This window comes from Aotus nancymaae, unplaced genomic scaffold, assembly GCF_030222135.1.
Source record: "Aotus nancymaae isolate 86718 unplaced genomic scaffold, 86718_ANA_hifiasm-v0.15.2.pri h1tg000016l, whole genome shotgun sequence".
NCBI lineage: Eukaryota > Metazoa > Chordata > Mammalia > Primates > Aotidae > Aotus > Aotus nancymaae.
Window position 1 is genome coordinate 38,236,152 of NW_026988428.1, and position 22,063 is coordinate 38,258,214.

At 40.1% G+C, this 22,063-nt stretch overlaps 1 protein-coding gene across 1 annotated transcript; it reads right to left on the reverse strand.

Annotated features, from left to right (window-relative positions):
* Positions 1-1,792: 1,792 nt before the first annotated feature.
* Positions 1,793-20,169, reverse strand: GTSF1 (gametocyte specific factor 1). The gene is made up of 9 exons (XM_012450548.2): positions 20,131-20,169; positions 17,855-17,899; positions 11,549-11,649; positions 9,349-9,475; positions 8,827-8,910; positions 8,297-8,360; positions 5,882-5,976; positions 4,889-4,925; positions 1,793-1,982 (listed from the first exon to the last, which is right to left on the reverse strand). Exons 2-8 carry the CDS (start codon positions 17,868-17,870, stop codon positions 4,909-4,911), a joined length of 504 nt encoding a protein of 167 aa, XP_012305971.1. The 5' UTR covers positions 17,871-17,899; positions 20,131-20,169; the 3' UTR covers positions 1,793-1,982; positions 4,889-4,908.
* Between the last annotated feature and the right edge of the window lie 1,894 nt (positions 20,170-22,063).

Here is a 22,063-nt window from a genome sequence, read left to right on the forward strand (position 1 = left end):
GCAAATCACAATGGCACTTGTGGAACCTCTATGGAGAAAGACAATCTTCCAAAAAGCAAATCCTCTCCATGGCGTAGAGTATGGAAACCCTGGAGGAGACTAAAACGCAGGACTCAAATCTCTGTGCTAACCTTTTGAGACACCTCTGCATTGTAACACTTGACTTTACCTGAAACTAAGACAGAATATTCAACTGTTTACCTTGCATTGCTCACATTCCAAAGGAAGGATATCCTCTGAAAAAGGTCCCAAAGATAAGCAAGCTTCCTCTCCCAACTTCTCATAGAAATAGTAGAGATAAAGAACCATTTCTTTTCTTTTTTTGAGATGGAGTCTCACTTTGTCGCCCAGGCTGGAGTGCAGTGGCGCAATCTCAGCTCACTGCAATCTCCACCTCTGGGTTCAAGTAATTCTCCTGCCTTAGCCTGGCTGGTCTCAAACTCCTGGCCTCAAGTGATCTGCCTGCTTTGGCCTCCCAAAGTGCTGGGATTACAGGTATGAGCCACTGAGCCTCAAGAATAAATTAATTTCTATTTAATTCCTTTGTTGAGTTGTATTCAAGTAGCTAATTCTTTGCAATGAAACTCACACTACTTGTTTTTCCTAAACTAGGTAGGAGTTCTAGGTTCTAAGTGCAGTATAGACAGTTTTGTTTTGTCATCACCAAAATAAAATCAAAGTGTTTTGCATTTTTCAGTAATATGACTTCTTTAAAGTTGTTGTGAGGTGCTGATTGATATACAAACATAAATGATAACCAGAATTGGGTATATTTTTTCCTCCTTAATATACTACTACCTTTTCCAGGAGAAACAGCCTATTTATGAAGATCGCATAGCTGGAAGCAGAAATACTATTGTGCTGGGTCTTATCTTGAACCTGTTTTTAAAGATTGGAACTAAATAAATAGTTCTGCTTCATTAGGGGGAGAATCCTGTTTTGTGTAAAACTCTTGGAAGAAGGTATTCCACAGGAGTCCACTTCCCCTTTTTATCGGTCATATTCAAACCATGCCAGAGAAATCTTTTTCTGAAATGTTTGTCAGTATACTTTGTCCAAGTCCCTATCTATACCAGATCCCAAATCCCTCCCTCTATACTAGACACTTTTGAAACCAAACCTAACATGATAAAAACCACACAAAACCCCAAAATAACCCAAACAAACAAAAACTGGTCTGAGGAAATTATAAAGTCTCCTTTTAAGGGCCCACAAGATGCTAGGATAGCCAGAGCTTTGGGTGTTTCAGAAATTTAAGTCGTTACACACATATCCCAGGGTAGTCAGCAAGGCCTTTACATATTTAAGCTCTGAAGCTTAATCAAATTTCACATACAGGTGGAAAGCCCATCTCTTCTCCACAGACTTCCTCCCCTCCCTTCCAATCTTAATTCCGACATAATCCACACTTAGACTGACAGCTAGTACAATTTCTAGCTGGAATGTGGGAAGATAAATAAAACAAAACTACCCTAGGTTGGAAATAGGCAGTAAGATGTCCTGAAGGTCATAAACAAGAATGGAGTATTTTGCTAGGTAAATGTTACCAATATCTCACAGACTGGATAAACAGATGCACTGATCAGAAGATGTCCATTGCTCTAAACACTAAAAAGAATTTGGTTCATGTGTATCAGAGAACACAAACACACAGTTACTTTTTCTAACCCAAGTTTCCTGTCTATTTTAGTTGGATCCTATAAGAAAACTTTAAATCATTATGGTTCATTAATGTGGAATTGGACATGATCTCTGATCTTGGGGCTGCAGGTACTTGACTAAACTATTAAGCTATCTATATCAAAGGTTTATTTGAAAGCTTCTGAGTATGAGGGTTCTTGTATCAAATGAGGATTCAAGAGGGAGATGAAAAAAAACTGTACTTGTCAGTTTAGAAAGTCACAGAGAGTTTATAATTAGATGGAGGAAAATGAAGAACCCACTGGAGCAGGAAGAAGCAAGAGTCTTCTAAGGTCTGGCATCTGCAAGTAAATGGAGAAAAAAAAGTTCTCAGTTCCTTTCAATGAAAAAAGCACCAGCTACATCTGACAATGGGCCACACAACTATAACCAATTAAATTATCTTGGTCTGCTGGAGGAATCTGCTGTCATTAATGGCAGAACACCAACTACCTTCTGACCCTTAGCTCTTTAGTGTCATTGAGCACAGAGAAACTTGTTAACGGAATTAAAAACATTCTATACAGAAATCAATGTACACTCCTGTGTCAAGAGTTTCGCAAGTGAGGAGAACAGCAGGCAGTTGACTCATTCAGACAATTGATTAACTCCAATTAACTTATCTTGATCTTTTTCTCACATACTGTATTTACTCATAGTTCAAAAATAGTTTTTGAGCTTTTACAATGTACACTGGGGACAAAAATTAGTATAGTATTACCTGCTTCTGAGGTACTTGCCTAGTAAAAAGTGGAGTTGTTGATAAAAACATAAATAGGATAAAGCACATTAAGTGCTAAGTGAACAGACCCTTGTCATGTATGTACATTCAAAAACATTTCACCCACACTTAAGTTCCTTAAGGGCATAGTCATATCTTTTCTTTTGTATCCTTCCAAAGAAACTAGAGAATTCTGCAACAACAGGCATTGAAAATAATACTTCATGGCTGAGTGTGGTGGCTCACGCCTGTAATCTTAGCACTTTGGGAGGCCAAGGTGGATCACCTGAGGTCAGGAATTCAAGACCAGCCTAGCCAACGTGGCGAAACATCGTCTCTACTAAAAATACAAACATTAGCTGGGTGTGGTGGCGCATGCTTGTAATCCCAATTACTTGGGAGGCTGAGGAAGGAGAATCGCTTAAACCTGGGAGGTGGAGGTTGTAGTGAGCCGAGATGGTGCCACTGCACTCCAGCCTGAGCGATGAGAGTGAGATTCCATCTCAAACAAAACAACAACAAAAAAAAACCCTTAATTTTTATTAAGATCATAAGGTCTGTGGCTGCTTAAGGATTCTTATCTAACCTATTTTTCTGATTCCTCAGGAGTTACACAGAAAAATAAATTTCTTGTAAGGAGTTGAACCGCAAAGAGTTAAGTTCTAAAGGCGAAATGGGTCTGGTCTTAAGTTACAGACACAGAAATTTCTCCTAGGTTTTCATCTTAGAGTAGCCATTTTTACTAGACAGCTATTTATATTGTTTGATCGCTAGACACCTCGTATAGCATATCAGAGAGGAACTGAAAGTTCACCATTTATCCAGGTCTATTCGATGTATGCTTCTCTTTCAATCCCCCCTTGTTTTTAGAGACAGTCACTATGTTGCTCAGGCTGGTCTTACATTCCTGGGCTCAAGCAACCCTCTACCTTGGTCTCCCTAAGTGTTGGGATTACAGGTGTGAGTCACTGTGGCCAGCCCTCCCTGCTTTTGTTTTTTTAAGATACAAGGTCTCACTATGTTGCTGAGGCTGGAGTACAGTGGCTTTTCACAGGCACAGTCATGGTGTACTATATCGTTGATCTCCTGGGCTCAAGTGATCCTCCTGTCTCAGCCTCTCAAGTAGCTGGAATGACAGGTGCATACCACCATACTCAATGTTTGCTTTTCTGATGCACCCCAGTGCTGTTGTATCTCTTTTCCTTTGGGGACTAAATCCCATTTTCTGGCTTTCAAATGTATTTAACAATCTGACGTCAGAATCTACTAGGAAAAATGACTGGTACCTAGATAAGTATTATTGTCTATAGCTAAGGGATGTTAACTTTTAGCATCTCTTTTCTTCTTCTTACCAGAAGAAACATCAGTCTTACCACAAAATGAAACTAACTCAAAGATTTATCTACTTCACTGTTCAGAGACAGTGAACAGACTGGAATGCAAGAGGCCAATTATTCATTAATTCAATAAATATTCACTGAGGGCCTACTAACTGCAGAACAGTTGGGATATAATCTCATTCTCAGCCTTTGCAACATTCCCTTTGCCAAAAGCAATGTGGCTGGGCAACCTCAGCCAAGACGACATGTAAAGACTCAAACTTGGCTCTGCCATAGGCACATGGGTAACTTAAAGGAAAGGCTTTATCTGTAAAGTGAGAGAGATTTTGGTCTCTTCATACAGATTTTGTGAGGTTCTGCCAAATCAAATACTCAGGTATTTTGATCAACAGTGTAAAACTCTTAGAAACTCAACACTTTTATTTTTTAAAATTTATTTTATTTTTGAGACGTAGTCTCACTCTGTGGCCTAGACTGGAGTGCAGTGGCATGATCTCAGCTCACTGCAGCCTCTGCCTCCTGGTTCAAGTGATTCTCCTACCTCAGCCTCCCGAGTAGCTGGGATTACAGGCACTTACCACCATGCCCAGCTAATTTTTGTATTTTTAGTAGAGACAGGGTTTCACCATGTTGGCCAGGCTGGTCTCGAACTCCTGACCTCAAGTGACCTGCCCGCCTCGGCCTCCCAAAGTGCTGAGATTACAGGCATGAGCCACCACACCCAGCCAGAAACACAAAACTTTCAAGTGCTCATTAAAAAGAGTATGAATTTTTTGATGAGTATTAAACTGTACTGCACAGGGAATGAATTGCAGAGCAGTGAAGCACAGCTGTCTGATTAATCTCAGTCCATTAAAAGAGGCGTGATAGATCTAGAATGCAACTTTGATTAAAAAAAAAGAAGGCAATGTGTACTAATGTTAGAGAAAACAACTTGGCATGTTAACAGAATTCTAATTTAACCAGTAGATGCCTATTCATTAGCGTGTAAAGCCATAACAGAGGCTATATATTTAAAAAACACATGCACACACAAAGCTTTAATTTGGTACCATAATCTGAAAGAAAATTGGACCCAAATTGCTTTATGTCCAGTTAAATCTTGCTACCATATGAAGAGATAGTGAAATAAAACTGAAACACTTACTTGATGAGATAGGCATTCAGTTACTGTGCATTTCCATCTACAAGTAGAAATATTTCAAAATAAATACAGCATGCCAGTTGAAATTTACTCCATCCCCTATTCTTACTAAACAAATGAATTATTCCTAGGTATACTGAATTATAATATAAAAGTAGAAGAATTTAATATTAGTAATCAGATTTCATTCAAGAGCATGGGAAAAGAAAATAGACCTTCACCTATCAAGCTATTTGGCATATAATTTGATGACTTCGGTTTTTGGGAAATGGAAGTATCCAAAGAGAAATGTTTTAAAGTGAATCCTCTAGCCACCTAAAAATTAGCTCAAGCAGTAGCAAAGACTGAAATGAAGAGAATCTGAATCTACAGGCAACACTGGAAAAGAAAAGTTTGTATTAAGTAAAAATGACAGTATCTTGGGTGTTCCCTATGTGGAAATTTCATTATGAGGGTAATATGATACAAATGTAGTCCTTGTTTACCCAGCATGACCTCTGAAGTCTAGGGAGGACAGCTGAATACCATTCTTTATGCTGGTTCCTGTGACTTATGACTTTCATTTTCTCTCTATACTCATTTTGTTTTCGGCCCTCACAATCCAATTTCTGATCCCAATTCCCTACTAGTATTATGCCTTGAAAAAATCAGGGATGGCTTCCTCCTAGTCCAAATCATCAGCCTTTTTATTGGTTCCCAATTTTTCTCGTGGCATTTGATGTCAGTGGTCATCCCATCTTGAAAATATTCTTTTGGCTTCTGTGATCTTATACATTCCAGTCCATAATTTCTTGCTGATTTCCTAATCTAGTATTTCCTAACCAGGATCAGTACAGTGAACTGAGTAAAGTGCTTAGGGAATACAATTTAAGGAGGCATTCACTTTAAGGGTCATGGAAGTACAAGGTCTTCAGACTGAACACATCTGAATAATCAAGATCAATTGTATTTAGCACAATAGGAAGAGTAAAACTATTTTGCCTCCATTTCACTTACTGTTTTTCCATGGCAGAACATACGGCAGAGATTTGGGAACTCGCATGCCTGAAGCCAGATTATTCTTATGTTCCATAACTATGTTGTTTGCAGGGCTGCAAAAAGATGAATTTAGCTATGTTGGCAGATCAGTATCATTCAAGCAGGCACACGTAAAATAATCAAGATGTGTTTTTTGTAATTTGGTGAAAAACAACAACCTACATTCAGCTGAAATGTAAACACATTTCCATCAAAACGTTCCAGCAATTAGAATGATTACCACTTACTTCTCTGGAAAGCTCCCTGTTCTGTACAGGCATTAAGATGGGTCTAACCATTTTCATTTTCTAGAAATTGAGATAAACCGCAATGCCATCTACTGTTCAGCTGTATGACAGGCTCATCAACTCACTCAATAAACGTAAGAGATAAAATAATGTGCTAAGACAACCAAACCAAAGCAGCAAATCTTCAACTGAGGTAAAATTAAAAGTTGTAGCCAACTGAATTCACTTTAAGTTTTTCTATCTTGGTGCACATAAAATAGTATACACTTAAAATTATTTATTGACCTCAATAGTTAAAAAATTAAAACTTGATAAGCATTCTATTTGGGGAAAAAAGTGAAGTCTAGCCTCTTATTCCTTTATTTCCTAAACCAGAAATAATCTCATTTAGGTTTGAAATTTGATCTTCCAAGGTTGCAGTAATGGTGGTAATGAGAAATAGTTTTATTCTTTCTTATTTATTTATTTACAAGGACTCTTTATGTAACCCAGGCTGGAGTGCAGTGGCACAATCACGGCTCACTGCAACCTCGACCTCCTGGGCTTAAGTGATCCTCTGGTCTCAGCCTTCCAAGCAGCTGGGACTATATATAGGCATCTACCACCATGCTCAGCTTATTTTGTTTAAAAAATTTTTTTTTTGTAGAGACAGGATCTCACTGTGTTGCTCATGTTGATTTTGAACTCCTGGCCTCAGCGATCCTCCTGCCTTGGCCTCCAGGTATGAGCTACTCTGTGCCTGGCCAGAAATCTTATAGTTTTAGAGCTGGGCATGATGGCTCAGGCCTGTAATCCCAATACTTTGGGAGGCCAAGGAGGGTAAGATTAATTGAGGCCAGGATTTTGAGACTAGCCTAGGCAACATAGTGAGATCTTGTCTCTACTATTAATAAAGAATTAGCTAGGTGTGGTGGTGGGTCCCTATAGTCCCAGCTATTTGAGAGGCCCAGGGGAGGAGGATCGCTTGAGCCCGGAAGGTAGAGCCTGCAGTGAGCCATGATCATGCCATTACACTCCAGGCTGGTTGACAGATTCCCTGTCCCTCTGAAAAAAAAATTAGATACAAAATCAGTGGGAAGAAGAGATGCCTATTCTTTCCTAATAGGTACTCTGGATTTTCCAATCTCAAATAAAGAATTTTTAGCTGGGTGCAGTGGCTCACGCCTGTAATCCCAGCACTTTGGGAGGCTGAGGTGGGCGGCTCATCTGAGGTCGGGAGTTTGCAACCAGTCTTACCAACATGGAGAAACCCCATTTCTACTAAAAATACAAAAATATCTTGGCATGGTGGCACATGTCTGTAATCCTAGTTACTCGGGAGGCTGAGGCAGAAGAATCGCTTGAACCCGGGAGGTAGAGGTTGCAATGAGTTGAGATCGTGCCATTGTACTCCAGCCTGGGCAAAAATTGTGAAACTCCGTCTCAGGGAAAAAAAAAAAAAAAAAAAAAAAAAGAATTCTTAAGACGACTTTTTCCTTAACACTAGTTACCTAAAGTAAAAAGGATCCAAGTGGTATAGTGGGAGAATTTTTTCAAAGCATTAAAATAATGTAAACCTGCTGGGTGCAGTGGCTCACGCCTGTAATCCCAACATTTTGATAGGCTGAGGCAGGCAGACCATCTGAGGTTGGGAGTTCGAGACCAGCCTGACTGACATGGAGGTACCCCGTTCCTACTAAAAATACAAAAAATTAGTTAGGTGTGATGGTGCATGCCTGTAATCCCAGCTACTTGGGAGGCTGAGGCAGAAGAATCGCTTGAACCTGGGAGGCGGAGGTTGCAGTGAGCTGAGATAACGTCATTGCACTCCAGCCTGGGCTACAAGAGCAAAACTCTCTCTCAAAAAAAAAAAAAAAAAAGTAAACCTAGCAAAATACATAACTAAGACACATGAATGTCTGGGACCACTGATTCCCTTGCTAAACTGTAATGTATTTTTTGTATCCCTAACGATTAGCACAAAGCACACGACCTTTTTATGAATCAAGAACTAATATGAAAAAAATGCCAAAATAATATCTAAACTACCATCAAGGAACATCATTAAAGAAAGTGGTCAATTCACACTCCAGCGGCTTCTCTTGATAACAAGCACACTCTGATTTTGGGAAGCAGTGCTGGGATGAGACCGTTTCATTTCATTTACCTGCTGTTGTCACAGTAGTAACTTGTGCCCCAGACAAATGGGGTGCTGGTCTGTTCCCACAAATCTGTCAAAAGAAGCAAAACATAGTTTGTAGTACTACTAGCTAAGACACCAGTTCATGTTAGTTGAAATTATAAGATGGGAAATAATATACCTAAGTTTTGGAGAAGCAAGTAAAAATTGATCAAGTACCCTGCCTAAGTGACACAGTAGCAAGAATTTAATTGAAGGATATAAACACAAGCGACATAAATAATAATAAACGTGCCTAGTAACAATCAAACACAGATGGTACAACACAATTTATGGAAAAAAACAGATGCAAAGAAGTGCTTTTTCCAATCAAGAGGGATCGGCTGTTCCACGTGTCTGCACAGTGATACAAATGTGCTCGTTTTGGGCCCCAATAAAAATAATAAGGCATTCTGAACAGCGTGGTATGTTCATAAAAAAGGAAAATCTCCCTTCTGTCTTAAGCAAATGACTTGAGATTTAGACATTGTGAAGAAAAAGATGTAGAGGCAGCTCACCTTTATCCCAGTCTTCATCGCAAGGAGGGCACTGCCATGTGCTCTCAGCCAGAGTCTCTTGTCTAAGGCTCCTGGTTTGGTTGACTGCAAGACAATAAAGATTGGACATAAGAAGGGGATACTGCCAAGTTATTGTGTTCAAAGGGACTAGGAGCTTAAAAGTTTGCACGGTAGCCTGTCGGGTCTTTATTTCTGAAAAATGGATAGCATAAAAGCTAAACAGAGGGATTATCTCTTTGCTAACAGAAGAAAGAAAAGCAGAAACAAATATGTTTACCATATTTATGGCAATAAAATATTTATTTTTAGATGAATTATTAGTAAAATGAACCAGACTGTTGAGAAAACAGTCTGACACATACAATCTGACAACCTACTGCTGCTATGATACAAATCTCAAAGGTGGAAAAGGATTGTTCTTCTGAAACAATAAAAGCCAAAAATCAAGCTGACAATGTAGCATAATACAAATCTGAAGGAGATAACCTCCAGTGCTGAAACATTTTAGATAGTGACTCTTACCAACATCTTGCTCAATACAACTTCTGTCATCACAGCTTGAGATATGATGACTAATTTCAGCTCGAGGAACCTGATGGCGAGCATTGAAGGGACAAGTAGCCAATTTGCTTGCAATATCAGGATGATTCTGTGGAACCAAAATTAAGGGATCTGTCAGTTCTCTGGATCTCTTAAAGTCAAAGGGGAGTAGTTAAGCCTTGTTCTATAAATGCCTCCTCTAAAATTCCTCAATAAACTCCTGGCTTAACTACAAGAAAACTCATAGTATAAAACTAAGAGGGAATTATTTATTGTTCATATAGACAATTACTTTAAAATCATCAAAACATAAGTCTTTTTGTTATGACTGTAGAGACTGACAACACAGATACTGGGGTTTAAGTGCTTTATGTAGAGTTAAGACATCTTTCCTCCCTGTTCATTTCTCAGAGTCACAAGATTCAGGCAGCACAGCCTGTAATGAGAGAGCTCTCTGGATGTCTTTGAAAGCCGATATTCAGGATGAATAGTAACACTAAAACACACTCTTAGTCTGCATTGCAGTTGTGCCCCTGCTATTGCAATACAATAGTGCTGGAAAATAGCTGTTGTAAGGGAGCCGCAGAAGAGGCAAACCAATGATTTTTCAGATTAACACGGTGACGCTTATTTAAAGTAATGATGCCTGAAATGAAGCTCCGAACAATTTGACCTTTATTTCAGCTATTTCACTAAGGAAAAACCCAAATGCTAGAGTCTACTTTGCTGACCAAGTTCCTTATTTTAAAACAAAAGAAAGGGTTTAGTATCACCCATATCCTATGGCAAATATACAAGCAATTAAGAAATTTATTATAAAGAAGAAGATAGGTCATAAATGAAACTCGAAAATGTAAAAATAATATGAAGTAGGGAGAAGGCTGGAAAAATATATGGGAGTGAGAAACTTGCAGGCATCTGCGTCATTTTCCTAAGTAATATCAGGCATTCAATACAAAAGTTTTGTGGCCAAAGATTAAGAACATTAGAAGAGGGGAGTTATGATAGTGTCTTTTTCACCACTTGGCTCCACCTGGGAAATGTTTGAGAGCCTAGAGGGGACAATGTTGTAGTGGTATCTGCTGTTCCATATTACCCAGGTTTGATGTTAAGGGATCCTTGCTCTAGAGATTAAAAGGAGCTGGAGAAATAACAAAGACATATTATATTTCTAGGATCATACAAGAAATACTTTTTAAAGGATGTTAAACCTGAATTATATGCAGTTTGGATTAAATACATCAATTATTTTCCAAGAATAAATTCTGGCAGAATTTTGGCTTCTGTATCAGCATTCTAACAACAGTGTCAAAGTGTCTCAATTAATGCATCATTAAAGTAGTTTATATCAGCTAAATTTATAAAAGAGTGACCAGAAAGAAAATCCTTATTTTTTTTAAAAAAGATGTTTATTGTTGAAACTTGGAGATAAAGTTATTAAAAAAAAATTTTTTTTTGAGACAGAGTCTTACTCTGTTGCCTAGGCTGGAGTGCAGTGGCATGATCTCAGCTCACTGCAACCTCCGCCTCCCAGGTTCAAGTAATTCTTTGCCTCAGCCTCCCGAATAGCTGAGATTACAGGTGCCTGCCACCATGCCTAGCTAATTTTTGTATTTAGGTCAAGATGAGGTTTCACCATCATGACCAGGCTGGTCTTGAACTCCTGACCTCGTGATCCACCCACCTCGGCCTCCCAAAGTGCTAGGATTACAGGCGTGAGCCACCATGCCCGACTGAGATACAATTATTTTTAGAAATAATTTTTCTTGGGCTAACTTCTAGCTGTTCAAGCTCTAAAATTTCTAAACAAAATAATCAGAAAAAGTGAATTATAGGACCCAATCCTTATTAGGCCGATGAATACATCAAATTTACAAGATAGGCGGGATTTCTCATTGTTAGCAAAAATTAGCCTTTTTACAAAGGGTGAGAAGACTCTAGAGATACCATTTATAAAGGGTCACTAGTTAGTGAAAATGAAAGCCAAAACAAGAAAAAAATTATCCTAAGGAATGAACAAATGCCTTTCTATAAATGTTGGTATTTAACAGAGGTGGATTCCCAAAACAATTCTGGCAACTGATTAAAACATTTATGATACAATCATTTGATGTTTATAAAATACGGCCTTTTAAAAGAACTCAGAAGGCATTAGAGAGCAAATTATACAGTAACACCCTACCTTTCTGCACTTGATAAGATGATAAGGAAACCTGCAAGCTCTGATTTGATGGTTTTTATCATAGGGGCATTGCAATAGCTTCTCAGGGTCCAGGGAGTCGGCTGAAAGGGAGAAGTATTTCAGTAAGTAAAACAATAACAGGCCCTTATAAAACTACAGCATTCCAGGCACACTGGATTTTTTTCAAGAGATTCTGTAATAATAGAACAATATGGTCTAAAGAAAACTTGGATTAAAAAAAAGAGTGACTACACATTTAAAATATTTCTGAATCTTAGTAAGTTCAGCAGAACCAGAAAACTCAGGTGCTAAGTCTCAGTTTCATATTGAATTGAACATAAATATTGTTTTCATAGTTACTCTTACTATAAAACAAAGTTAAATAAAATGTCATCCTCTTTTCTAAAAGCTCTAATTCAGGGTTATTCCTGTTCTCTAGCTAGTCTATTCAGAGCCTCCCAACCAGTATGCTGAAGTTGAAATGGATAGCTGGTGTGCTAATACACTGATCTGGGGGCCCACTGCAAGTTCCAGACATCCCCATCCCCCATCTCCACAGGCAAGTTGAGAGTAGTTAATCCCCTTCACCGGCATCTTCATCTATCACTTGTATTCCATGACATGAAAAAAGTTGGTAAGCACTGCTCTGTATCAGTTATATGTTCTATGGAAGCTTGAAAAATATTAGTGGATAGATGATTTCTTTTTCATCTGCCTGCTTTAACTTACTCCTATAAGTAGTTCCTGATCTTGGTTATTCTAGTTACCTCTCAAATGAAACCAATACTGTTATCGGACAGGTAGTTTTTACTTTTCATATTTTGGAACACAGGTGAGAACAAAATAGAGAATTCTTTAATCTAGTGACTATTACATTTGCCAGCTAAAAAAAATAGAACAATCTACAAAAACAGAACCTCCTGAGGTTAAGACAACTGCAGACATATGGAACTGCTGTGTGAAAGAAAGCCCCTAACCTATAAAATGCTATTTAAAACCACCCTTGGGCTATACAAGATGCCCGGGCTGAGCCCCAAATTTTAACAAGTCTGGTTAAGGAAGAGAAATTAAATGGTTAAGCACATTCTGGTATATTATGAGACAAGAGGCAACCTAATAAATTGCTCTTGCCACCCCTGAAGGCAATGATAAAAGTGAAATAAAATAAACAATTCACATTTGATAAGAAGCTTATAAACCAGGAGACTGCTATGAAAATCAGAAGTCAGTGGGGAATTAAAACAGACAGTTTCACTGGAAGAGTGGTAAACATGGAATAAATTGCAAACCATGATCGCGATGCAAATGAGCCAGAAAGGTGACTTGAAGGACGGAATGAATAGGAAGGAAAAGTCTTAAAGGATAGGCAGGCTTATTATGCCAACCAGGCTCTTCTTGACCAGAAATGTTTTCATATTTCTGAAGCTTCAGGACAAACAGGGAGAGTTTACAGATAAAATTCTTGTTAGTTTCCCTTCATTTAATCCATTCCCATCACTAGCAAATGTTAGGCCATGTCAGCAGCTGACAGACTGGATGGTACCTTATGATTCATACACATTATACTGCCCATATAGTAGCATATGTTGGAGTTGATAATGAGAGCTTCTCATTGTAATGCTTTACTTTTTGGTCTCCAACAATTTAGGTCAACTTTAACCTGGCTTTCTATATTAAAAAAAAATTCTTTTTGATTTAAAAATTTTTTTTTTTTTTTTTTTTGAGACAGAGTCTTGTTCTGTTGCCCAGGCTGGAGTGAAGTGGTATGATCTCGGTTCACTGCAACCTTTGTCTCCTGGGTTCGAGTGATTCTTGTGCCTCAGTCCCCAGAGTAGCTGGGACAAAAATCTTTAATTGTGATAAAAACACATATAAGATTTACCATGTTAATCATTTTTAAGTATACAGTGTATACAGTGTTAAGTATTAATATATTCCCACTGTTGTGCAACTAACCTCCAAAAGTTTTTCATTTTACTAAACTGAAACTCTATACCCATTAAATATCAACTCTCCATTCCCCACGCCCTCCAGCTCCTGGCAGCCACCATTCTACTTTTTGTTTTGGTGAGTCTGACTAGATACATCATATACATGAAATCAGTCTTTTTTATTGTACTTTAAGTTCTGGGGTACATGTGCAGAACATGCATGTTTGTTATATAGGTATACACATGCCATGGTGGTTTACTGCATCCATCACCCCATCACCTACATTAGGTGTTTCTCTTAATGCTATGCCTCTCCAATCCCCCAACCTCCGTCTTTTTCTTTTTGTGACTAGCTTATTTCACTTAGCCTAAGGTCCTCAAGGTTTATCCATGCTATAGCATGTGACAGTATTTCCTGTATCTTCTATCTTGCATTTTGCTTTCTTCTCTTTTTGCTTAATGTATCTTGGAGTTCCTTCCATATCAGTATATATAAGGAATACTTCATTGCTTCATATGGATGTACCAAATTTTTTATTATTTTTCTTTTTTCTGGTTCACGTTCTCTCATGAGGTTGCAGGATGTACCAAATTTTTAATTGATTTTCTTATTAATGGACATTTAGGTTGTTTCCAGTTTTTACTATTTGTTTTGACAGAGTTTTGTTCTTGTTGTCCAGGCTGGGGTGCAATGACACAATCTCGAGGCTCACTGCAACCTCCGCTTCCCAGGTTCAAGCGATTCTTTTGCCTCAGCCTCCCAAGTAGGCAAGATTACAGGTGCCCACCACCATGCCTGGCTAATTTTTTTGTATTTTTAGTAGAGAATGGCCAGGCTGGTCTTGAACTCCTGACCTCAGGTGATCCACCAGCCTCAGCCTCCCAAAGTGCTAGGATTACAGGCGTGAGCCACCATGCCCAGCCCAGTTTTTACTATAATATACAATGCTGTGACTAACAATCTGGTTTATTCTTCTTTGTGCATGTATGAGTATTTTTCTTTTTGAGACAGGGTCTCACTCTGTTGCCCAGGCTAGAGAGTGTAGTGGTGTGATCCTGGCTCACTGCAACCTCTACTTCCCAGGTTTAAGTGATTCTTGTGCCTTTGCCCCTCAAGTAGCTGGGATTACAGGTGTGCCTGGCTAACTTTTTGTATTTTTAGTAGAGACAGGGTTTCACCATCTTGGTCAGACTGGTCTCGAACTCCTGGCCTCCTGTGATCTACCCGCCTTGGCCTCCCAAAGTGCTGGGATTACAGGCATAAGCCACCATGCCTGGCGAATGTATGAGTATTTCTCTTGGATAAACACCTAAGAGCATTGCATTGAAATGTCTGTGCATTAAAAGTTGTAATAAATACTAACAAAATGCTCTAAAATTTTCTGTCTGGCTTCCTGGGAATATAATGTACTTTGGAAAACAAAGTAGGTCTATTTGACAATCTTCCTCTAAAAGCACAGACTCAGCTGTTCCTCAGATTTGGGTAGGGCCCAGAACCCATGGTGAGAAATGGAGGAAACTTCATAGAAATAAGGAACTAGGCCTGACAGAAGTATCATCAGCTACGACGGAGAGCCCAAAGAGAGAAGACAGAGATCTTCAGGAATCTACAAGATAAACTTGGAAAGCCAGGTCAATTTGGGAAAAAGGTCAAGTATAGTCTTAAGGCAGTGTTTCTCAAAGTTTAGCTTACTCTCCAGGTGTTACATCACTTAGGGACTGTGTTAAAGTGCAGATTCTGATTCAGAAGGTCTAGGATAAGGCCTGAGATTGTTCATTTCCAACACACTCCCAGGGATATGTAAGAAAAAAAATGTGGCTGAAAAAAGTAACAAAGAACTGAGAGACAGAAAGGGGAGATGTTTTCTAATAGTAGTATGCTTCCAAGAATAAGTATATACATATACCGTAAAGGGACTTCACATTCTTATTTTTCCTTTTGAGACAAAGTCTTGCTCTGTTGCCAGGCAGTGCTGCAATCTCAGCTCACTGAGTGCTGTGATCTCAGCTCACTGTAACCTTTGCCTCCTGGGTTCAAGCGGTTCTCCTGACTCAGCCTCCTGAGTAGCTGGGATTACAGGTGTGTGCCACCACGCCCAGCTAATTTTTTGTATTTTTAATAGAGAGATGGGGTTTTACCATGTTGGCCACTGATGGCCTCAATCTCTTGACCTCGTAATCCGCACGCTTTGGCCTCCCAAAGTGCTTGGATTACAGGCGTGAGCCATCGTACCCGACCTTCTTTTTTTCTTAATAAGAGACAGGGTTGACCAGGCACAGTGGCTCATGCCTGTAATCCCAGCATGTTGGGAGGCTGAAGTGGGTGGATCACTTGAGGCCAGGAGTTCAAGACCAGCCTGGCCAACATGGTGAAACCCCATCTCTACTAAAAATACAAAAATTAGCCGGCAGCCTGACCAACATGGTGAAATCCCGTCTTTACTAAAAATACAAAATTAGCCAGGTGTGGTGGCACATGCCTGTAATCCCAGCTACTCAGGAGGCTGTGGCAGAAGAATCACTTGAACCCGTGAGGCAGAGGTTGCAGTGAGCCGAGATCGCGCCACTGTACTCCAGCCTGGGCAACAAGAGCGAAACTCCGTCTCAAAAAAAAAAAAAAATAAATTAGCTGGGTGTTGTGGCATGTGCCTACAGTCCCAGCTACTTGGGAGGCTGAGGCAGAAGAAACACTTAAACCTGGAAGGAAGCAGTTGTAGTGAGCTGAGATCATCATTGTGCTCTAGCCTGGGTGACAGAGTGAGCCACCTTCTCAAAAAAAAAAAAAAAAAAAAGACAGGGTCTTGCTCTGTCACCCAGCTTGGAGTGCAGTGGTGTGATCACAGCTCACTGTAACTTCTGACTCCTGGGCTCAAGTGATCCTCCTGCCTCAGCTACCTGAGCAGCTGGGATTACAGGCATGAGCCCCATCGCACCTGGCTCAGGAATTTCACATCTTAAGTAAAAATACTTTAAGAAGGCTGGGTGCAGTGGCCCACACCTGTAATCCCAGCACTTTGGGAGGCCGAGGTGAGTGGATCACAGGGTCAGGAGTTCAAGACCAGCCTGCCCAATATGGTGAACTCTGTCTCTACTTAAAAAAAAAAAAAAAATTAGCTAGGTGTGGTGGCATGCGCCTGTAGTCCCAGCTACTTGGGAGGCTGGGGCAGAAGAATCATTTGAACCCAGGAGGTGGAGGTTGCAGTGAGCCAAGATTGCACCACTGTACTCCAGCCTGGGTGACAGAGTGAGACTCCATCACACACACACACACACACACACACACACACACACACACACACAAAATAAATAAGAACCAAAACTTAAAATTAAAGGGCAGGGGATCCCTATAAGAGATTAATGATTCTCAAAGTGTGGTCCTCAGATCAACATCAGCTGGTAACTTGTTAGAAATGCAAATTCACAGATACCAGACCTTTTGAATCAGAAATTCTGGGGGTGGGACCCAGCAATCTGTTTCAACAAGCTTTCCAGGTGATTCTACTGCATACTAAAGTTTGAGAATGATTGTGTTCTAGATATTTAATAAAGATTATTTCTATGTAGTTTCTGTATTTTGGAGATAAGCTCTCCACTGGACTCTTCCTAGAGAGAATAATGGGACTGAAATATCCTTTAGTTGGAATTTTTAATTATAATGAGATTCTGAACAAGACTGCAAAGTAGGAAGAAAAAGTAGATACTGCTGACAAGTTGTATCCACAGGCATAAACTCAATATTCCTCAAATTGAGTCAGAGGCTAAAAAATCATAGAGTCTGTGGTATCATGTAGGGTACTAGATATAAACAAGATAGAGGACTCTGGTTCTGATTCTGTCCCTAACTATGTAAACTTGGGCAAAATTAATCAATCTAGGTTCTATTTTCTCTGTTGTAATACATGATTTTTCAAGTCCCTTTTGTATAATTCAGGTGCTGGCTCCCTTTTGATTTCCTGGGCCATCTAAGGTTCCTGGATCACTTGAGAATAAGAATCCTTCCCAGATTTCTTATCCTAAAAACCCAATGTACGTCACCACTATTATTTAAGTATACTATATTACTACTCACAGTAAAAAGTAGAGGTTACTATCCCTGTGTCATACATACAAGGAGAAGTTGAAGTCCTGCCTCGTTTAATATAGTTTAACAAAGGTGTCCTAACCGTGGGCTTTTCAAACCTTTATGACTTCTCATACCTCTTTTCTTAATTTTCAAGTATCTCATTTCAAATTTGGGCAATACCATACAGACTTTTCCTCCTCAGCAGTTGGGGAGAAGTCCGACTTTTTCCCCAGTACACTGAAAGTCTTGTCAGATATAAAACTATATGCAAATGATTTAACTTATTTTCTAAAAACAACAAGGAGTACATACTGTAAGTTTCTTCCATGTTGGAACTGAAGGAGCTGAATCCAAGTGCTGGAAAAAACAAAAGTGTAGTTCAGGGAATCAGAAATAAAAATGTAACAAAAGGTAACCCTAACAGGTGGAGTCACTTCTGGAACAGAAACTACCCAAGTTCAATAAAAGAAACCCTTACTCTCCCCACTCCCTCCATTATTTTCTTTTCTTTAAAGCATTCTTCTTGGAATCATTTTAACATCATGGCCTAATTCACATTCTTGGAAAAGATTCTAGGGCCTACCAAATAGTTAAGGAAAACCAAGTATGACTCTTATAGTTCAAATTTAAGCTCTATTTGGGTGACAAAGTGTCTATCTTAAGTGCTATTACTTAAGTGTCTGTCATTGTTTAGCATCTGTTAGGGCTTGATATTATTAATATAATATTAGTGATTATAACGTAAATATTAATATTTAACATTAGAAGGGGCAAGTCAAGACCATGAGAATACTGTTATTTAAACTTATGCATAAGGACTGGGAGTGGTCACTCTCACGCCTGTAATCCCAGGACTTTGGGAGGCTGAGGCTGGAGGATCACTTGAAGCCAGGAGTTTGAGACTAGCTTGGGAACAAAGCCAGTGTCTCTACAAACAAAAACCAAACTTAGCCATGCCAGGACTATGTGCCTGTAGTCCCAGCTACTCAGGAGGCAAAGGCAGGAGGATCACTTGAGCCTAGGAGCTTTGAGGTTCACACCATTGCACTCTGGCCTGCACAACGAAGTGAGATACTGTCTTTAAAAAAACAAAACAAAAAAACCCCTATACATAAACACAGAAACTGTTTTATTATAAAGCTTTCCTCTCGGGTTCTTAAAAATACAGATAGGCAGGTTACCAGTCTTGCTCCTCTCTAGGACGTGGAAATGCTGGAAGCCTTTGACAGACAGAATACACTTAACCCTTCCAATATGCTCAGAAACATGGGTTGACTATTTTCATGACTTTTCTTAAACATGACCAGGAAGGGCCACACTGACATTGTCCCCTTTTGTAGTGATGCTTCACCTCCTCTCCCCACAGTCTTCATTGCTAAAGTGGCAGTATTTTAAGCTTCTCCAATTAATACTCATTCCCTCTATGCACTGAGGGAAAAATTCTCGTTAAGACTTAAGAACTGTCCATATTATGTATAACAGAGTCACAAGCAAACAAATCTGTAACAGGAATGTGAAAGATTAAAAGAGAAATCGTTTCATAGTTTGAATCCTCTTCTATTAGAAATCTCTTCTACTGAGCACTGAGACTAAATAAATTTATTATTGTGGGAAAAACCTAATGTATATAAAACCGTCCCCATAGGAGACTTCTGAAAAGGGTCTTACTGTCTCTAGAGCATGCTCTCCTGTGGCCCCTCATACAATTCTACACTCCTCACCCCCCGCCATTCTATGACATAAGCAGCGGTGGAACCTATAATAGGAAATACAAGTAATCAGCCAGAACTCTAGTTTTTTGCTGTAGAGCCCATTTGTTAATGACACTCATTAGTGAATTCGTCTTAAAAATATTTTTCATGTTTATGTTTTGGATCAAGAAATCCCCACGTCTTTTTGTTTCACTTATATGTAGTTACTTCATACTTTTTCATTAAAAATAAGAGTTTGGAAGTATGTTTCTTGATTTTAAGTGAGTGATGAGTACCAGATTCAGCAGGTTGTAGGAAGCCAACCTATTCTTCCCAGACAAAAGGACGAATTACAGGACACTAGGGGAACTGGAATTCACAGTTAACATCACTTATCCATGTCCGTTTTAAGTATCTTCCGCATCAAACTGTTAACAGGGGATTCTTTACCTTTTCCCTAGATCACGGTGAAACGGGCAAACTACGCGGAAGCAATCAGGTGTAGGGGATGGATATAGTCGGCGGCTATTGGTTTAACGCTTAACAGAATTCCGGGCCTTAGTAAAAGAACCATTTTTCTTCCGAGCCTTGGTAAAAGAATCATTTTGCTTGCTTTAAACAACAACAGCAACAACAATCACAGTAGATTTAATCAATGAGACTAAATAAGAGGAGGTGGGGTAGATGGTTAACTTAAAAAAAACGTAGAAAAGGCGCCAAGGAGGCCCTCGAGCGGATGATGCCGTGGAACCGGTTGGTAGCCAAAACAGCTGCACTGAGAGTCCACAAGGCTGAAGGCCACCGGCAGAAAACTGAAAACGGGATATCAGAAGGTGAAGGTAACCCAGTACGCAAAAGAGGAATTGTTCAGGGGTGCTCTGGGATGCCTTTCCTTACCTTGGTCCACACAGGCTGCACTCACCGCCGAGTTCGTTCCTCGCGCGCCCCGGCAACGGCCACTTCCGGTGCATAACGTTGGGGGTGGGGCGGTGGCCCACACTTCCTGTGACCGGCAGTCTCTGCTGTGGCCTGGTGTGGGGCTGGGGTTTCAGCTGTGGAGCTGAGCTGTGGGCCCCTAGGGTCCGCTCTCTGGTGGCCCTTCCCCGTGAGGATCTCCTCCTTGGACTCCCCCTCCTTGGCCCATCCTACCCTGGCCCCCAGAACAGTGGCCTTCAGTGGGTGGAACTCGCATTTCTTTCCCCGGGGTTTATGGCAGCCATCTTAGAAAATGGGCACCTAAGATCACCTGAGGTCAGGAGTTTGAGACCAGCCTGGCCAATATGGTGAAACTTCGTCTCTACTAAAAATACAGAAATTAGCCGGGCGTGGTGGACGGTCACCTGCAATCCCAGCTACTTGGGAGGCTGAGGCAGGAGAATCACTTGAACCCGGGAGGTGGAGGTTGTGATGACCCGAGATTGAGCCACTGCCCTCCAGCCTGGGCGACAGAGTGAGACTCCGTCTCAAAACAAACAAACAAACAAACAAAAAAGAAATGGGTACCTGAGGGAATGGGACTGGTTAGAGGTGGGGAGCTGTCTAAAAAGAAGCCTTGTTTGTGGAAGCTGTCTTAATAGAAAAGTAATTTAGGTTTTGAGGGACGAGAAGAGGAATTATAAAGGAGATAGGCAGTACTGCCACAAAACAATGACCAAGGACAGGAATTTTATGTCTGGCTGTTTTTGTTTAGCATGTGTTATAAAATCCCAAAATCAAAAGCCAGTAACTGTCTGAGAATGCTTGGTAGGATGATGGTTGTCCCAGTCTGATTAAAGTGAGTTTTAGAGTGGGGGAGAGAGCTTAATGAAGAGTTGGAGAGGACAAGAGGCCCGGAAGATTACAACTTGATAATGGAAAACCAAACGTCATGGGTGGCTTTGTTCTGGGAAAAAAAAGTATAAGCTGCAGTTCTTGTCACCAAAGTGCTTAGAAAAACAAGTCCCAAAGTGGATGAAAGGTTTAATGGCAGTACAAAAAAATGCAAAAAAAAAAAAAAAAAAAAAAAAAGTGGTAGAGACTGTAAATTCCTCTAAGGAAAAAATTAATGGAGCCTGAAATGACCTGGGAAGGCACTATAGAGAAAAGGGACTTGTGGCCTTTGAAGGTTAGACAAAAAAAGGAAGGTGTTGACACTACAGGTAGATCTGGTGGTAATAGTTTTCAAAACCAAGAAGTAAAAGATGTGACAAAACATTCTGTGTTGTCCAAGGTGTAGGAGGCTGTCTGGGTGATTAGTCTGGGTGCTGAAACACTGGGATTTCTACATTTCAGTGGTATAGAGCCCAAATATGACTTGAGAGGACTGTCCTGACAAAAACTGAATGTAGCTTTAGTAAAAAGGATCAGTGGGGCATTTTCTTTTTCTTCTTCTTCTTCTTCTTTTTTTTTTTTTGAGACAGAGTCTCACTCTGTTGCCCATGCTGGAGTGTAATGGCACGATCTCTGCTCACTACAACCTCTGTCTCCTGGGTTTAAGTGATTCTCCTGCCTCAGCCTCCTGAGAAGCTGGAACTACAGGCAGGCACTACCACGCCTGACCATTTTTTTGGTGTGTGTGTATTTTTAGTAGAGACAGGGTTTCACCATGTTGGCCAGGCTGGTCTCGAACTCCTGACCTCAGGTATCTGCCTGCCTTGGCCTCCCAGAGTGCTGGAATTACAGGCGTGATCCACCGCACTGGGCAAGGGATATTTTCATTTTACATGATTAATTTGTGGATGTCTATTGTTACTCCCTCTGTCCTCGTCCCTTCTTTTCCAACTAGAAGAAGAGTTTGCTTCACGACCATTAGTTCAGATTAAGACACTAAAAAGAACCAAGTGTTGATGGA

Excerpts from the sequence above, each read along its gene's own strand:
- GTSF1 (XM_012450548.2), bottom strand. Across the intron at positions 9,476-11,548 it reads ATCTTATCAAGTGCAGAAAG|AATCATCCTGATATTGCAAG; the intron begins GTAGGGTGTTAC and ends TTGGTTCCACAG. Across the intron at positions 8,911-9,348 it reads TTGTATTGAGCAAGATGTTG|TCAACCAAACCAGGAGCCTT; the intron begins GTAAGAGTCACT and ends ATTGTCTTGCAG.